We start from the raw sequence: 18,095 nt of genomic DNA, 5'->3' as shown, positions 1-18,095 counted from the left end.
GTTCAACAAGATGGCTCATTGCCACCACTTCAGGGCGAATTAGGTTATGCAATAGTTTCAGCTACAATTAGTTTTTTTTGTAGCTGCTATGATTCCAAGCAAATGACAGTTGCACACTACAATTAATTGCCCCCAATTGTAACAAAACTCAATGATGCAGATAAAGGCCAATGAGCATCCCATCTAGGCTCACCCCTATCCCTGTAACCATACGTTTATCATGGCCAATTCACCTAACCTGCACATGTTTGCAATGTGGGAGGAAATGAGAGCACTCTGGAAACCCACATGGACACAAGGAGAACTTGTAAAGTCCACACAGACAGTCGCCCAAGGCTGGAATCAAAGCCAGGTGCCTGGCACTGAGGCAGCAGAGCTACCCACTGAGCCACATGCCACCCCTCAACTCTACAACCAAAATAATCTTCCTAATTAGTTGAAAGATTTATAAGTTTTAAAATCTTTTAAATCTCCTCTTGGTCTTCTCTACTCTGATAGAAAAAGTTCAAGTACTTTGAGTCTTGCTTGTAGTCAATTATAATCTATCCCTGGGTATTATCCTGCTGAATTTATGTTGTGCATTCTAAGTGGCTTTTGTATTCATGTTAAAACATGACACCCAAGCTGCATGCAGTATATTAAATGGGAACTAATCTTTGACTTGTACAAATTTGATTATTATCTCAGGTTTGAGCATAATGTTCAAACTCAATGTTTTTAGTATGGCTTTATTTTATACTTTGTTCCCTGTAAAATGCTTTGTGATGGACATGACTGCAAGCTTTCCTTTTTATCTACCTGTAATGCATTTTCCCTGAATATTGAATCCTGAGGTCTTATTAGTTTAAAAACAAATCCCATAACATCAGGTTTATTTGAAAGTACAAGCTGCTGGAGTGCTGCTCCTTCATCAGGTAACTAGTAGTGCAGGATCATAGGACACAGAATTTATAGTAATAGATCAAAGTGTCATCCACTGATGCCATGTATTGAACAAACCTAGATTGCTGTACAGACTTTAATCACTTTAGAATGGAGATGCAGGTTTCGATTGATTTAATAAATACATCCCAGAACTTCTTTCAAGTCACAGTCTTGAGACTACTTACTTTTTTGATATTCTGATAAAGCCTTGACATCTCGGATCAGACGATGTATTAAAGATGTCAGGTTAGAGACGGTCTGTCTGTATCCCAACTTTGAGTCAGGCTGATTCTATTTCCAAAATCAAAATGCCACATGGATTGACAAAAAAGAATGTACCTGCAAATACAAATCTGTTGATACAATTTGAGAATTTTGTAACAGTATAATAAATCACCAATATAATGGTTTCATGGTCCCATCTTAAAAGTATGTTAAGTTCACACAAGCCTTAAGGCTTGTTAGCATGTGCAGAACTAATGCTTTGAGTCAATATTTTTAGTTTCTGCTCTCTTTCATCATAAATCCTCAGATATAGCTCACACCATGATTCAAACTCCTGGGACTCCTCATTTTTGAAATTTTTTTACAATGCTTCATTCAGAAACGGCTGGTCTGTTCAGTAAAACTCTGTTTAAGGTAACAAACAAAACCCCAAAGAACCTCATCATCAAAAGAAAAAGACTACAAGTCATTGAATGTTCAGTATTGTACATAAACATTTAACTGGTAGATATGTCTTGTAAATTAAAATACAGAATGCTGAATTGAAAGAATGCATTATTTAAAAACCATGCATGGTCATTGTTAAGATGATGTCACGTTTCCCAGATTATGGTTCGTGACTTGAATTGTTCAATTTCTCACTCAAGTTTCAGTTGTATGCCAGGATGTGGTCAAAGTTTTATTATTGTAATCCATTAACACTTTTGACACATTAAAATCGTCAAATCACAACTCCTTTTCATCCATTTTTGTCCCATTAATTTAATGACCTTGCACTTCTCCACATTAAACTCTATCTGCCACAATTTGATGCACTGTCCTAACTTATATCCATTTTAAGGTTCCTATTTCCTCATTGCAATTTACAATCTCGTGTATTTTTGTGTCGACTGCAGATTTGGCTATACAACCTTCTATCCCTGTATCCAAGTCATTAACCTTTTAAGCAAGAACATTCAAAAGTTGATTGGGGGCAGCTATTGCAGGAAAAGGGATGGGTGGAAAGTGGGAGGCCTTCAAAAATGAGTGAACAAAAGTCTAGAGACAGTATGTTTCTGTTGGTGCAAAGGGCAAGGCTGGTAGATGAAGGGAATATTGGATAACTAGAGAGATTTGAGGCTATGAAGAAAAAGGAGGCATATGTCAGGTATAGACAGCAGGGAATGAGTGAATCCCCTGAGGAGTATGAGAGAGCAAAGAAGGTTACCTCCGATTACAATGGGAACTTGATCAGATGGGTTTGTGGGCTGAGGAGTGGCAGGTGGAGTTTAATTTGGATAAATGTGAGGTGCTGCAATTTGGAAAGGCAAATCAGGGCAGGACTTATCCACTTAATGCTAAGGTCCTGGAGAATGTTGCTGAACAAAGACCTTGGATTGCTGGTTCTTAGTTCCTTAAGGATCGTGAAGAAGGCATTTGGTATGCTTTCCTTTATTGGTCAGAGCATTGAGTATAGGAGTTGGGAGGTCATGTTGCAGCTGTACAGGACATTGGTTATGCCACTTTTGGAATACTAAAATGTCACGAAGGTTTGGGCTATATGGAGAGGCAGAATGGGCTGGGGATGTTTTTCCTGGAGTGTCACAGGCTGAGGTGGTAACCTTTTCGAGGTTTATAAAATAATGAGGGGCATAGATAGGGTGACTAGACAAAGCCCTTCCCCGGTGGGGGAGTTCAAACTGGACGCGAAAGATTTAAACGCTTCCTAAAGGGAAACTTCTTCATGCAGAGGGTGATACTTGTGTGGAATGACCTGCCAGAGGAAGTAGTGGAGGCTGGTACAATTATAACATTTAAAAGGCATCAGAATAGATAGATGAGTGGAAGGGTTTAGAGGGATATGGATCAAATGTTGACCAATGGGACTGGATTAATTTAGGATATCTGGTCGGAATAGGCAACTTGTACTGAAGTGTCAGTTTCTGTGCTGTACATCTCTATGGCTGACTATAATTCTATTTCCTTTTTGAAGGAGAAATCATTGAATGCTGGAAAAGGCACAAATTACATATATAACTCAAATAAATCATTTAATAAGGTATCACATAGCGGCAAGTGCTGAAAATTATAACATGGTGGTATGAGTGAATGTAAGTATGAGTCGAGAAACAAATAGTAGGGATGAGTGTTTGGAATTCCAATGTATGGGCCATCGAATTTGAGGGATCTGTGGCAACATTCATTTTGTTTTGATTTAAGCAAATTATAAATTTCTTGGCTTTTTTCCTGTTCTGCAGGGGAAGATTGATATAAATACTCTGAGATATCCCGTTGCCTAAATTCCTACCAGATGTCACTGATATGCCTTCTGATAGAAAGAGGCTATTCGGCCCATTGGTCTGCACCAACCCTTCAAACAGTAACCCCTCTAGAATCTTCATAAGCCTGCATTTAGCATGGCTATTCCACCTGACTTGTACATCTTCAGACTGAGAGGAAACGGGAGCACTTGGTGGAAACCCACGCAAACAAGGGGAGAATGTTCAAACTCCATGCAGACTAGAATCCCAAGCTGGAACTGCACCCAAGCCACTGTCCCAGAACTGGTCTGAATATAGGTTCTAAAGAATGATAGTGAAACCTAAAAGATTAAGTCCAAATTAACTGTCATAGTAAACAGTGAGAAGGAATGTAGAAGGATTGCATATCCGGAGTATGAGTATGATTGAATGTGAGGAAATGCGAGAGATCCTTGTTTGAGGAGGGAAAACAATGAGAGGAAGCACTGTGGTTTTCTGTACAGGAATTAATTAGCAGGTGGAATTTTTTACTGTCGGAGACAATTGAATCATAGATGATAGTATATTTTAAATGGGAACTAGTTGAGCAATTTCCAAAAAACAAGAAAGGGCAGGGAAGTAGAATTAAAATTTGCAACAGTGGTTGAAGAACTAGCAGCAAATAAAATGGACTGATTGACCAAGATGTTAGTTTCTTGAATTTCGTTTGGACTTCAGAATCATGTAATTTAGTTGCTAGAAACACAATGTTCACTAACATTCCATGAGATCACAAGCTAGTGTCATCTTGATTTGTATTTCCCCCTCACTTTGCTACAACGGTATTGTGGAATTGACTATATGCGCCTGTCATTTTCTCTGCACTGATTGGCTGCATGCTGGGTTTTAGATAATGATGGGCTTGGAAGCAGTGGAAAATGTTCTGTGCACTGTCTTTTAGTTTTTTTATGAGAAGTTGCATTGTTTTGCTAATAAAAGAAAAACCCAATTCGATTTTAAATTACTTGGCTTTTTTCCTGTTCTGCAGGGGAAGATTGATATAAATACTCTGTTAGATATCCCGTTGCCTAAATTCCTACCAGATGTCACTGATATGCCTTCTGATAGCCCACCTACATCTCCTATCAAGAAATGTAAGTGAATCATGAATATTTTAATAGGTACTTTTCCTTTTTCTGTCGCTCTTATTTTCTGGTAATCTTTCCAGCATCTCTCTCACTTGTTTTGACAAAATAATTGGAAGATAAAGTTGGATAGGTTGAGCCTGCATGCATTAGAATTTGAGCTCAGAACTAAGAGACAGAATTCAAGATTAGATTAGATTCCCTACAGTGTGGGAACAGATCCTTCAGCCCAACAAGTCCACACCGACCCTCCGAAGAGTAACCCACCCAGACCCATTTCCCTCTGACTAATGCACCTAACACTATGGGCAATTTAGCAGGGCCAATTCACCCAACCTGCATATCTTTGGACTGTGGGAGGAAGCCAGGTGCTGTGAGGCAGCAGTGCTAACCACTGAGCCACTCTGCTGCCCCCATATTTTTAAGAGACCTCATGTTAAAAACTTCTCTATATCTCTGTCTTAAGTAGGTGATACCTTGTTCTGAAATCTTCCACTAGAGCAACTAGGTTTTCCATATGCACACTGTCAAGACCCCAACATGATCTTTTGTTTCGATGAAGTTAACTCTTATTCTTTTCCCGCAAATACAAGTCTAGCCTGTCTAACATTTCCTCAACTAGATTAGATTAGATTCCCTACAGTTTCGAAACAGGCCCTTCGGCCCAACCAGTCCACACCAACCCTCCAAAGAGTAACCCACCCAGACCCATTTCCCTCTGACTAATGCACCTAACACTATGGGCAATTTAGTATGGCCAATTCTTCTGACCTGCACATCTTTGAACTGAGACGAAACCAGAGCACCCCAAGGAAGCCCACGCAGACTCGAGGAAAATGTGCAAACTCCACACAGACAATCTCCCGAGGCTGGAATTGAACCTGGGACCCTGGTGCTATGAGGTAAAAACAATGACTTGCAGATGCTGGAAACCAGATTCTGGATTAGTGCTGCTGGAAGAGCACAGCAGTTCAGGCAGCATCCAAGGAGCAACAAAATCGACGTTTTGGGCAAAAGCCCTTCACCAGGAATAAAAAATGTGCCATGAGGCAGCAGTGCTAACCACTGAGCGACCATGCGGTCAGTTTAGTAATTGAGCCCATTGCAGGTATTAGTCTAGTTAACCTTACTTGTACTCCTTCCAAGACATTACATCCTTTTCTTAGATAAGGAGACCAATACTATACACAGTACTTCAGATGTGATCTCACTGATGCTCTGTATAACTGGTCCATAACATCCCTACTTTTGTACTCAATTCCTCTTGTAATAAAAACTAACACTGTATGAGCTTTCCTAATTACTTGCTGACCCTCCATACTAACCTTGTACAGTGCTATTGGATATATCTGTCAGGTTCAGAAGTTTTAAAGATGGTGGATATTATAGTTAGGAATTTATTCAGATCAAGCAATTGAGGTAGACAGATAAAGGTTGTTTGGATAGAAGTGTAGAGCATCATGTCAACTGTCTAGTCACCTCGGTGTAAGTAACCATTAACTTTAGGGCAGTCTGTGTAATATCGAAATGAAAAGTAAGGAACTTCTCAAAAGCTGCAGTGTTTCAATTATGTAGGTCAACTGTAAATAGGTCACTAGGCAGTTCTAATGAGGTACTGTGTAACTGGAAGCTGACTGATCGGCTGTAAGTAATTTGTGATTCAAATGTTCTCCTAGGGTGAATGACCTGCTGAAGCACAGCTGGTAACAGTGAGCTGAGAACTGACTATGGACTTTTAAAATGGCAATTTGACTGGAAATTAGTTTATGTACGCGCTGGCACAGAGATAAACATTTATGGTTCAAAAACATGAAAAGGAGGTGTTTTTGTATTGCTGCACAGTTGAAAATTTAATGTGGGAAGGAGCTGTATTACTACATGAACCAAACTGGAGCAGCTGCCCAAGCAGAGAGAATTTGAACCAATACAAAGGGAATCTGAAGGCTCTGAATTTAAATGATAAATGAGAGAAAAGAGGGATTGAGAAAAATGTTCAGAGTCCTAAAAAAGAAGTTAAGACCTTTTAAACTCAATACAGAAGTAGTTGTGGGATATAATTGTTGAAAGTAATAGAGGCATGCTTTAAAAACATACATCAGGACTATCAGCAAAGTATGAACAGTACAACTTTCAGTAGTGCTGTACGACAGGGTTTAAATAGTTTGGTTGGGGATGGACATCAAGTGATACAAAATGGAAGAAAATTTAGTGATGAATAGTTTAGTTAGTAAATAGAGAAATAAACCAAAGCATGCTGGGGTGCACTTTGAATGAAGGAATGTTAATTCAGGCTATGTGTGCAAGTAACATATGAGTTATGATTTAATGGCTACAATGGAGATCTGACTTGAACATGAGCAGAGAGATCCTACTCCCCTGAGCAGAACATTCCTTGGTTTCAATGCATTCATAAGGAATGGGGAAAGGAAAACGAAAAGGTGTTAGTGATGGTATTGATTTAAGATTAATTTGCAGTTCTACACAGGGGTGATATACTGGAAAGCTCAATTTTGGACAAAAAAATGCAGTCTACAACAGACTCCCAAAGAGCGAAGGCAACAAATTTAAAAGCAATGGAACATTTAAAGTAGGAAAATGAATAGATATAGAAAACGTTTGTCAGGATGGTGGTAAAGATTAGAAGCTTAAACTATGGTGAGATTGAGAGCTGTGATTATTCTCATTGGAGGAAGGAAGGTTAAGGCCAAATCTAATAGATCTTCAGAATACTGAGGTATTTTAGTAGACCAAGTTGAGAAAAACTGTTTGCTGGAGAGTGATTCAGGAGCCAGATATTCTTGTGCTTTTACCAATTATTTTAAACCAGAGACTATTCCGAATGTAGTTGGGGTTGCTGGTCTTTAAGAGAGCTAGTCAGACGAACTGGAGGGGCAGAGATTGGGTCCAGCCTCAGACTGGCTATACAGGTATGGGCATTGTCAATAAAATGTTCCTGTTCAGATATACCATTTGTCTACCCGGTATATAATTCCTGGTTCCAAAGCAAACACCAACATGAGAAAATGCAGAGAAATGTATCCCCGCATTTAAGGTTTGAAATTAAATTTCATAGGAGTTTGCAAAAGAATATTAGGAATGTACCTGAAAAATAATTTGTGGAGGAAGTACTGGGGTTAGGAACTAAATTGGAATAACCCTTTAAAAGGGCCAATAGAGGTTTGACAGGCCAAACATCCTCTGCTGCATTATGATTCTGTGAATAGGGCCCATGGAGTGAAAATTGTTTATACATGAATGCGTGCAGCAAAGTAATAAAACAATAGTGTACAAATTCAGCTTGAAGAACTTAATTTAATGACACTATAAAAATATGCTAGGTTGCAGGATCTTTAGAAGGGACAAGGAAAGAGAAGGAGCAATTACGTTGATTGTGGAAAAAAAAGAACAGTTGCAACATCAAAAGAATTCAATATCAAGATTACAAAGGAATTCAGGTAGTAAAAACAATATGGGTAAAACTAAACACAGAAGGATGAAAAACGTAGAGTCATAGAAATGTACAGCATGGAAACAGACCCTTTGGTCCAACATGTCCACGCCAACCAGATATCCCAACCAATCTAGTTTCACCTGCCAGCACCCAGCCCATTTCCCTCCAAACTCTTCCTATTCAAATACCATTTTAAATATTGTAATTGGAGCAGCCTCCACCACTTCCTCTGGCAGCTCATTCCATACACGTACCACCCTCTGTGAAAAAGTTGCTGCTTGGGTCTCATTTTTTATATCTTTCCCCTCTCACCCTAAACCTATGCCCTCTAGTTCTGGACTCCCTGACCCCAGGGAAAAGGCTTTGTCTATTTATCCTATCGATGCCCCTCATGATTATGTAAATCTCTATAAGGTCACCCCTCAAGCTCCGACGCTCCAGGGAAAACAGCCCCAGCCTGTTCAGCCTCTCCCTATAGCTCAAATCCTCCAACCCTGGCAACATCCTTGTAAATCGTTTCTGAATCCTTTCAAGTTGCACAACATCTTTCCGATAGGAAGGAGACCAGAATTGCATGCAATATTCTAACAGTGGCCTAACCAATGTCCTGTACAGCCGCAACATGACGTTCCAACTCCTGTACCCAATACTCTGACCAATAAAAGAAAGCATACCAAACGCTGCCTTCACTATCCTATCTACCTGCAACTCCACTTTCAAGGAGCTATGAACCTGCACTCTTTGTTCAGCAACACTCCCTAAGACCTTACCATTAAGTGTGTAAGTCCTGCTAAGATTTGCTTTCCCAACATGCAGCACCTCACATTTGTACTTGTCCACAATGGATAACACAGGCAGTTTTATCTATTATGAATGGTAGAATGGGGCACAATGTTGCATTAATGGCTTATTCTTGTTCCTAATTCCTAAAATTTAGTTAAGCAAAAATATGCAGAAACAGATTCACTAGAATGGTTCGAAGGATAAGGAACTTCCAAATGGATAGAGGCAATTGGAACTGTCTTTGTTTTGAAGAGAAGGTTTAATTGAAGGATTCAAAGTTGTGGGCCCCGGGATAGAGTCGATCATGAGAAACTAATTGGCAGAAAAAGCAGTGGAGACATGAGAAGAAACTTGCCTGTGCAATGAGTGGATAGGATCTGGAATGCACTGCATGAGGGTGTGGTAGAGGCAGGTTTAACCAAGGCATTGAAGAGACAATTGGATTATTATCTGAAAAGGAAACGTGCAGAGTTGCAGGAGAAAGCCTGAGGCGCTTTTAGAGTCAGTACATATACTGTAACCATTCAGCGATTCTGTGATCTGAAACTGACAAACTTTTTCTCCTTTTTACACCAGCAGCGATGTCCAGTGTTTCTGAGAGCGCCATGGAGTTTACTGGTCGAAGATTAAACTGTAAAATGCAAGTGTACTCTGGTTCCAAAACAACAAATATTACGAAGATGATGTCTCTGTATGAACAGTGCATTCGAGTCCTACAGAACAACATTGACTGTAAGGAATTGGGAAGGGATGACGCGTCTTCAATCTTAAAAAAAAACTAAGGGAGAAATAGAAAAGACACACAATATGATATTAATATGACATAATCAGACTGGTGTCTTTTTAACATAATTGTAGAGTCGTACAACACAAAAACAGACCCTTCAGTCCAACTTGTCTGCACCACCCAGATATCTTAAACTGATCTAGATCGATTTGGCAGCATTTGACCTATATCCTTCTAAACCCTTCCTATTCATTTACCCATTCAGATGCCTTTTAAATGTTGCAATTGTACCAGCCTCCACTTCCTCTGGCCGCTCATTCCATACACTCAGCACCATCTGCATGAAAAAGTTGCCCCTTAGGTCCCTTTTAAATCTTTCTCCTCTCACTGTAAACAGATGCCCTGTAGTTTTGGACCCACCCCCTATCCTGGGGAAATACCTTGACAATTCACTGTATCCATGCCCCTCAAGATTGTATGAACTTCTATAATGTCATTCCTCAGCCTCTGATACTCTACTCTACTCTAGCAAAAATAACCTCAGCGTATTCAGCCTCTCCTTTATAACTCAAACCCTCCAATCCTGGCAACATCCTTGCCAATCTTTTCTGAACCCTTTCAAGTTTCACAACATCCTTTCTATAGGAGGGAGACTAGAATTGTACTCAGTATTCCAAAAGTGGTATAACCAGTGTCCTATACAGCAATATGACCTCCAAATCTTATACTGAATGCCCTGACCAATAAAGGCAAACATACCAAAGGTCACCTTCACTATCCTGTCTACGTGAAACTGTATTTTCAAGGAACTATGAACTTGCACTTGAAGGCTCCTTTGTTCAGCAACACTCTCCAGGACCTGCGCATTAAGTCCTGCCCTAATTTGCCTTTTCAAAATGCAGAACCTCTCATTTATCTAAATTAAACTCCAAGTGCCACTCAGCCCATTGACCCTTCTGATCAAGGTTCCATTGTAATCTGAGGTAAGCTTCTTCACTGTCCATGACACATCCATGTCATCTGCAAACTTACTAACTATACCTCCTATGTTCACATCCAAATCATTTATATAAAAGGTGAAAAGCAGTAGACCCAGCAATGATCCTTATGGCACACCACTGGTCATAGGCCTTCAGTCTGAAAAGCAATCCTCCATCACCACCCTCTGCCTCCTATTTTTGAGCTAATTCTGCATCCTACTTGCTAGATCTCCCTGTATTCAGTGTGATCTAACCTTGCTAATCAGTCTACCATGAGGAAACTTGTCACACTCCTTACTGAGGTCCTTGTAGATCATACCCACTGCTCTGCCATCATTAATCCTCTTTGTTACTTCAAAAAGAATCAATCAAGTTCGAGACCATTTCCCAACACAAAGCCATGTTGACAATGCGTATGTTGACTGTCCCTCAGGATCCTTTCAATCAATTTCCAATCATTGGTGTTAGGCTCGTTGGTCTATAGTTCCCTGGTTTTCCTTATCCCCTTTTTAAAATCATGGCACACATTAGCCAACCTACAGTATTCCTACATCTCACCTGTGCCTATTGATGACACGAATATCCCATGATTTGGAGGTGTTGGTCTTGGACTAGGTTAGACAAGGTCAAAAATTACAAGACATCTGGCTATAGTCCAACAGGTTTATTTGAAAACGCAAGCTTTTGGACCCTCTCTCCTTAAGGTGTTGAAGAGTGAAGCTCCGAAATCTTGCGTTTTCAAATAAATCTGTTGGACAATAACCTAGTGTCATGAGATTTTTGACAAATATCTCACCAAGGGGGTGAGCAATCACTTTCCTAGCTTTCCACAGAGTTCTAGTGTAGACCTGATCAAGTCCTGGGAACTTATCCACCTTTACATATTTTCAGAAGTTCAGTACCACCAGCTCTGTAATTTGCACATTTTTGAAGATGTCACTATTTATTTTCCCATGTTTTCTGTCTTCCATATCCTTCTCTGCACTGAACTCTAATGCATCATACTCATTTGGTGTCTCCCCATCTCCTGTGGTTCCACATAGGCAGTTTTGCTGATTTTTACCCTTTTCTCCTTAATATATTTGTAGAATCCCTTCGAATTCTCCTTCACCCTATTTGTCAAAGCTATCTCACTTGTGTTAAGTATACTTCTAACGTCTTTATACTCTTCTAGGGATTCACTCAACCTCTGTTGTCTATTCCTGACATATGCTTCCTCCTTTTTCTTAACCAAAACCTCAACTTCTCTTGTGATCCAGAATTCTCTACATCTACCAGCCTTGCCATTTACACTAACAGGAACATATTGTCTCTGAACTCTCAATCTCATTTTTGAAGGCTTCCTACTTCCAGCCATTTCTTTAAGAATATTTACCCCCAATTAACTTTTGGAAGTTCTTTTCTAATACCGTCAAAATTGGCCCTCCTCCAATTTAGAGCTTTCATTTTTAGATCAGGTCCATTCATTTCCATCACCATTTTGAAACTAGTAGAATTATAATCACTAATGCCAAAGTGCTCCCCCACTGACACCTCAGTCACCTGCCCTGTTTTATTTCCCAAGAGTAGGTCAAGTTTTGCAGTTTACATAGTAGGTACATCCGATTACAGAAAATTTTCTTGTATGTACTTAACAAATTCCTCTCCATCCAAACCCTTAACACTATGGCAGTCTCAGTCTATGTTTGTAATATTAAAATCCCTATTATTCTTACATTTAAGTGCGATCTCTTATAGATTTGCTTCTCAATTTCACACTGCCTACTGGAGAGTCTATTGTACAATTCCAATAAGGTGATCATTCCTTTCTTTCTCAGTTCAACCCAAATAATTTCCCTGGATGTACTCCTACGAATATCCTCCCTAAGTACAGTTGTCATGTTAACCCTAATCAAAAATGTCACTCCTCCCTTCTCTTGCTCCTCTTCTTCACACTCTTTTCCCCCCGCCCCCTCCCCCCCCCCCAACCATTCTATCCTTCCTATAGCACCTACACCCTGGAACATTAAGCTGCCATTCCTATGCATCCTTGAGCCACATCTCTCTAATCGCAATGATATCCTAGTTCCATGTTCCCAATTTTGCCCTGAGTTCATCTGCCTTAACTGTAAGGTGTCTCATTGAAATAAATGCACAACCACCTGATGAAGGAGCAGTGCTCTGAAAGCTAGTGCTTCCAATTAAACCTGTTGGACTATAACCTGGTGATGTGACTTTTGACTTTGTACACACAAGCATCTTCAAATCAGGAAATAAATGCAGTTGAATTTCAGTCCTACCTCATTCTGTGCTTTGTTCCTGACAATTTGACTTGCTCCATTTCCCCAACTGTACCAGTCTCAGACTAATCTATTTTTAGTACACCCATGGATGGCCCAACTCCCTAACTATTTTAAATCCTCCCAAACAGTTATAGCAAATCTCACCGCCAGTATGTTAGTGCCCTTTCAATTCAGACACACTTCTACACAAGAAGAGATTGTAATGAACCAAAAATGTGAATCCTTCTCCCCTATATCAGCTCCTCAACCATGCATTCATCTGATCTATCTTCCCATTCCTACCCTCACTAGTTTGTGGCACCAGAAGTAATCCAGATATCACTATCCTCAAGGACTTACTTTTTAACTTCCTCCCTAATTTCCTGTATTCTGTCCTCAGAACCTCATTCTTTTCTCGTCCTATGTGGTTCGTTCCTATGTGGCTAGTTCCAACGTGTACAATAGTCTCTTGCAGGTCCCTCTCCCCTTTGAGAATATTCTGCATCCTTTCCAAGATATCCTTGACTCTGGCACCAGAGAGAGAACGCACCATCCTGATGTCTCGTCAACTTCTGTGCCTCTGACTAGAGAGTGCCCTATCACAATCGATTGCTTGGAACCTGACTTACCCCTTGTTGCAGTAGTGCCAGTCTCAATGCTACTCAGTACTCAGGTTCTCAGCGTTACATTCCCCTGAGAGTACAACTCCTTCTACTTTTTCCAAAATAACGTAATTGTTTGAGATGGGCACAACCACAGGAGACACCTGCATGTCCTGCCTCCCTATCCTACCTTTCCTGAAGGTAACCCTCTACCTGACTATATTTGCAGTTTGAGCTGAAAATGTATTGCTGGTTAAAGCACAGCAGGTCAGGCAGCATCCAAGGAACAGGAAATTCGACGTTTCGGGCCAGAGCCCTTCATCAGGAATGAGGAGAGTGTGCCAGGCAGGCTAAAATAAAAGGTAGGGAGGAGGGACTTGGGGGAGGGGCGATGGAGATGTGATAGGCCCAAGTGGGGTGGGGGCGTAGAGGTCAGGAAGAAGATTGCAGGTTAGGAGGGCAGTGCTGAGTTCGAGGGAATCGACTGAGACAAGGTGGGGGGAGGAGAAATGAGGAAACTGGAGAAATCTGAGTTCATCCCTTGTGGTTGGAGGGTTCCCAGGCGGAAGATGAGGCGCTCTTCCTCCAACCATCGTGTTGTTACGGTCTGGCGATGGAGGAGTCCAAGGACCTGCATGTCCTCGGTGGAGTGGGAGGGAGAGTTAGTGTTGCGCCACGGGGTGGTTGGGTTGGTTGATCTGGGCGTCCCAGAGGTGTTCCCTGAAGCGTTCCGCAAGTAAGCGGCCCATCTCCCCAATATAGAGGAGGCCACATCGGTGCAGCGGATGCAATAGATGATGTGTGTAGAGGTGCAGGTGAATTTGTGGCAGATATGGAAGGATCCCTTGGACCCTTGGAGAGAAGTAAGGGAGGAGTGTGGGCGCAAGTTTTGCATTTCCTGCGGTTGCAGGGGAAGGTGCCGAGAGTGGAGGTTGGGTTGGTGGGGGGTGTGGACCTGACGAGGGAGTCACGAAGGGAGTGGTCTTTGCAGAACGCTGATAGGGGAGGGGAGGGAAATATATCCCTGGTGGTGGGTCCGTTTGGAGGTGACAGAAATGACAGCGGATGATACGCTGTATACGGAGGTTGGTGGGGTGGTAGGTGAGAACCAGTGGGGTTCTGTCTTGGTGGCGGTTGGAGGGGCGGGGCTGAAGGGTGGAGGAGCGGGAAGTGGAGGAGACAGAGCTCAATAAAACATAATCAAGAAAAGTCACTCTGCTTCACTATTGTAGACCAACAAAAAGCACAGCAAAGTTACACTTTTTTAAGTCACTTAGCTGATCTCCTGCTGTGGGCTCCCCCAAAAAGGTTCTTCTAAGGTCAGCTGTGAATTTCACTGTTTGCTTACTTTTCTTAGAACAAACTCTGATGTCCAGAGGTACTAGTTACAATACAGCAGAAGCAGTCAGCTGTGTACGTTCACTGCTGGTTCTTACAGATATGCGATCTCCCTTACGTTTGCTTCTCAAGTTCCTGCTGACTGTTGGGGGGTCTGTAGTACAATTCCAGTAAGATGATCATCCCTTGCCTATTTCTCAGTTCCACCCATACGACCTCACTGAATATCCTCCAATATCCTCCCTAATTACGACTATAATGTTATTCATTACCAAAGGTGCCACTCTGTCTCCTCTCTCGCCCCTCCCCCTTCCTGTCCTTCCTATAGCATCTATATCCTGAAACATTAAGTTAAATTAATCAGTCTTACCTCGTTCTGTGCTTTGCTCTTGCTTGCCTTAACTATTTAACTTGCTTGCTTTAACCTGCTGCTCTTCTCTCCTGTACCAGTCTCAGACTAATTTCTCATAATCTCTTTGCAACCTCTCTTCCCCCTTCCCCAATCCCACCCCACCCTCCAGTGTTTAAAAGTCTCCTGAGTAAAACTAAGATATTTGTCCTTACACGTTCCTTACACAGGTCACACCTACCACAGAAGAGATCCCAATGATCCAAAAATGTGAATCCCTGCCCTCTGCACCAGCTCCTCGGCCACATATTCATCTGCTCTATATCCTCCTTTTTCTACTTTCACTAGCTTGTGGCACTGGGAATAGTCCAGATATTACTGGCCTTGATGACCTGCTTTTTAACCTCATGCCTAACTTTTTTTTTCTCTCTGCAGACACTAGTCCCTTTTCTGTTCCTATGTCATTGGTAACAATATGTACAATGATCTTCTGTTAGTTCTTGTCCCCTTTGAGAATATTTTGCAAGTCTGAGATATCCTTCACTTTGGCGCCAGGGAGGCAACACACCATTCTGATCTCTCGCCATCAGCTGCAGAAACATCTGTCTGTGTCCATAACTAAACAGTCCCCTAATAGAAATGATGGTTTGGAACCTGACATACCCCTCATTATAGTAGAGCCACTCCAGGGTACTAGAAACCTGGCTGTCAGTGCTATATTCCCTAAGAGGTCATCACCCCCAATATTATCCAAGAACAGCATATTTGTTTCAGATGGGGATAATCGCAGGAGACTCCTGCATTACCTGCCTTCCTTTCCTAGCAGTAACCCATCTACTGTATCTGTGGTTCTTCTACCTTCCAGAAACTGCCATCTGTCACATCCCCAGCTCCTGTAAATTCCTCACTGTCGCTAACTGCTGCTCAGTTCCATGCAATCCAATGGGATTTGTATCCAAACACGCTTCTTGTAGACATAATCTCCAGGAGCAACTTGAAATTTTCCCTCATCTTCCACATCCAACAGGAAGAGCATATCACTTCAACAGAAGTCATCTCTGCATTTTAAATAATCTACAGACCCAGAACTTACCCAAAACCAAATCCCAACACAATTTCAAAAACTCAGCTCAGTCTTACTGCTCAAAAGCATTGCTCTAGGATAACTCAATACCCGCCTTTTTATATTTAAAAAAATAATTTGAGGAACAGAGTAAAACATTTTTTAAAAAAATACTCACTATTATTGATTAATGAAAAAAAAGGTTAAGATTTGCAAGTCTTAAGTTTAAACACTTAACTGATCAAGCTGTGAAATCACAGATCATTCTTAGCTTCTGTGTGTAGATCCGATAATGAGGTCTCCCAAAGTCAACACTGTACTGCTTGTTTTTCTTTGGCCACTCCCCAGAGATGATTGTTATTTCGCAGTCAGTCAGCTGTGAAAATTCACTGCTTAATTCTCTTGATGTAGTTAAAAATCCCGACACTAGGTTATAGTCCAACAGATTTATTTGGAAGTTCTAGTTTTCGGAGTGCTGCTCCATTGTCAGGTAGGTAGTGGAGTAAGATTAGAGGACGCAGAACTTATAACAAAAGATCATAGTGCCATACAATGATGAATGTATTGAGCCAATCTAGATTGCTGTTAAGTTTTTCATCTTTTAGAATGTGTTGCAGGTTTTGATTCATTAATATGTAAATCCCAGAACCACTTTCAAGTCTCAATCCCAAGATAACTTAAGGTAGCCATGATGAGGACATGCCGATGGGGACTGAGGTGGGCAAAGTTTAAAAAATCTCTCAAAGCCAGGTTATAGTCCAACAGGTTTATTTGGAAGTTTTAGCTTTCAGAGCACTGCCTGATGAAGGAGAAGCGCTCCGAAAGCTAACGTTTCTGAATAAATCTGTTGGACTATAACCTGGTGTTGGTGATTTTTTTTTAATTATTAAGAAAATGACCTCTTTAGTCAGACAATGCATTCAAGGTGTGAGGTTAGAATCTGTATGTATTCCAACCTTGAGTCAGAATACTGGTTCTATTTCCAAAGTAGGAATTTATAAATTGTCACGTGGATTATAAAAAATATTGACTGCAGAGAGGTTGTGTGCTTTTTGAACAAAGTAGAATATTTCTGCAAATGCAAATTTACCCATTGGCGTGTGTGTATGCGTATTCATGTGAAGGAGAGAGAGAGAATGCTTGATAGTCTGCATGAGTTATCTGCCTATGAGATTGTGTGCACGCACAGGTGTTGTGTGGGGGATGGGTGGGGTGTGTGTGCCTGAGAGTGAATGTGTGTATGAGAGAGGCTCTGCGTGTGTGTGTGTGTGTGTGTGTGCGCGCGAATGTATGTTGTAATAGGGCCATCTGTAGTATGACATGACCCAGGTCTAGGTTGAGGCTACCTCATGGGTACCAAATACATATTAATGAATCAAAAACTGCAACCCATACTAAAAGATGAAAGGCTCAACAGCAATCTCGGTTTGTTCAATATATCACATCAGTGTATGACACCATGAATTTTTGCTATAAATTCTCCACTAGCTGCCTGTCAAAGAAGCAGAGCTCCAGAAGCTAGTACTTCCAGATAAACCTGTTGGACTATAATCTGGTGTTGTGTGATTTTTAACTTTGTCTCCTTAGTACAACACTGGTACCTCCACATCATTCTCTTCATATGTTCTTGTTCTCTGAAGCCGTTTTCTGATCTCGACACATGGTCACTTCTCCAGTGAGCTCTCGCTCTTCTCCCTTTTAAAAATTATAATTGTTTATGATTTGTTTAAACCTTTTTCTTCTCTCTCGGCACATAATAAAATTTGGAAAATCGATAATCACTACTTTTATTTTGTATTTTTTCTCTGGACACTTTGGTCTCGAACAGGCAAAACATAATTAAGGATCCATTTTGTTCCAGTCCAATTGGGTTGAATTCAAATGTGCAAATAGCATACATTTATTATGCGCCAGTCAAATGTGATTTGTTTTCATTTGTTCACAGGATCTGAGCACAATGACTAGACCATCATTTGTTGCCCAACTCTAATTGCCCTTAAGATGAAAATATCTAATACTGCAATCTAA

At 41.0% G+C, this 18,095-nt stretch overlaps 1 protein-coding gene across 1 annotated transcript in view; it reads left to right on the top strand.

Annotated features, from left to right (window-relative positions):
• Nucleotides 1-18,095, top strand: part of eloal (elongin A, like) — a 100,762-nt gene that overhangs the window by 56,052 nt on the left and 26,615 nt on the right. The window contains exons 6-7 of the mRNA XM_060855046.1: nt 4,417-4,522; nt 9,324-9,479. Coding sequence (XP_060711029.1) covers nt 4,417-4,522; nt 9,324-9,479 — 262 coding nt within the window. The remainder of the gene's footprint in view (nt 1-4,416; nt 4,523-9,323; nt 9,480-18,095) is intronic.

Source organism: Hemiscyllium ocellatum, chromosome 3, assembly GCF_020745735.1.
Source record: "Hemiscyllium ocellatum isolate sHemOce1 chromosome 3, sHemOce1.pat.X.cur, whole genome shotgun sequence".
In the NCBI taxonomy this organism is placed as follows: Eukaryota; Metazoa; Chordata; class Chondrichthyes; order Orectolobiformes; family Hemiscylliidae; genus Hemiscyllium; species Hemiscyllium ocellatum.
Note: the sequence above shows the minus strand (reverse complement) of the source record. Positions and strands in the feature narration are given on the sequence as shown.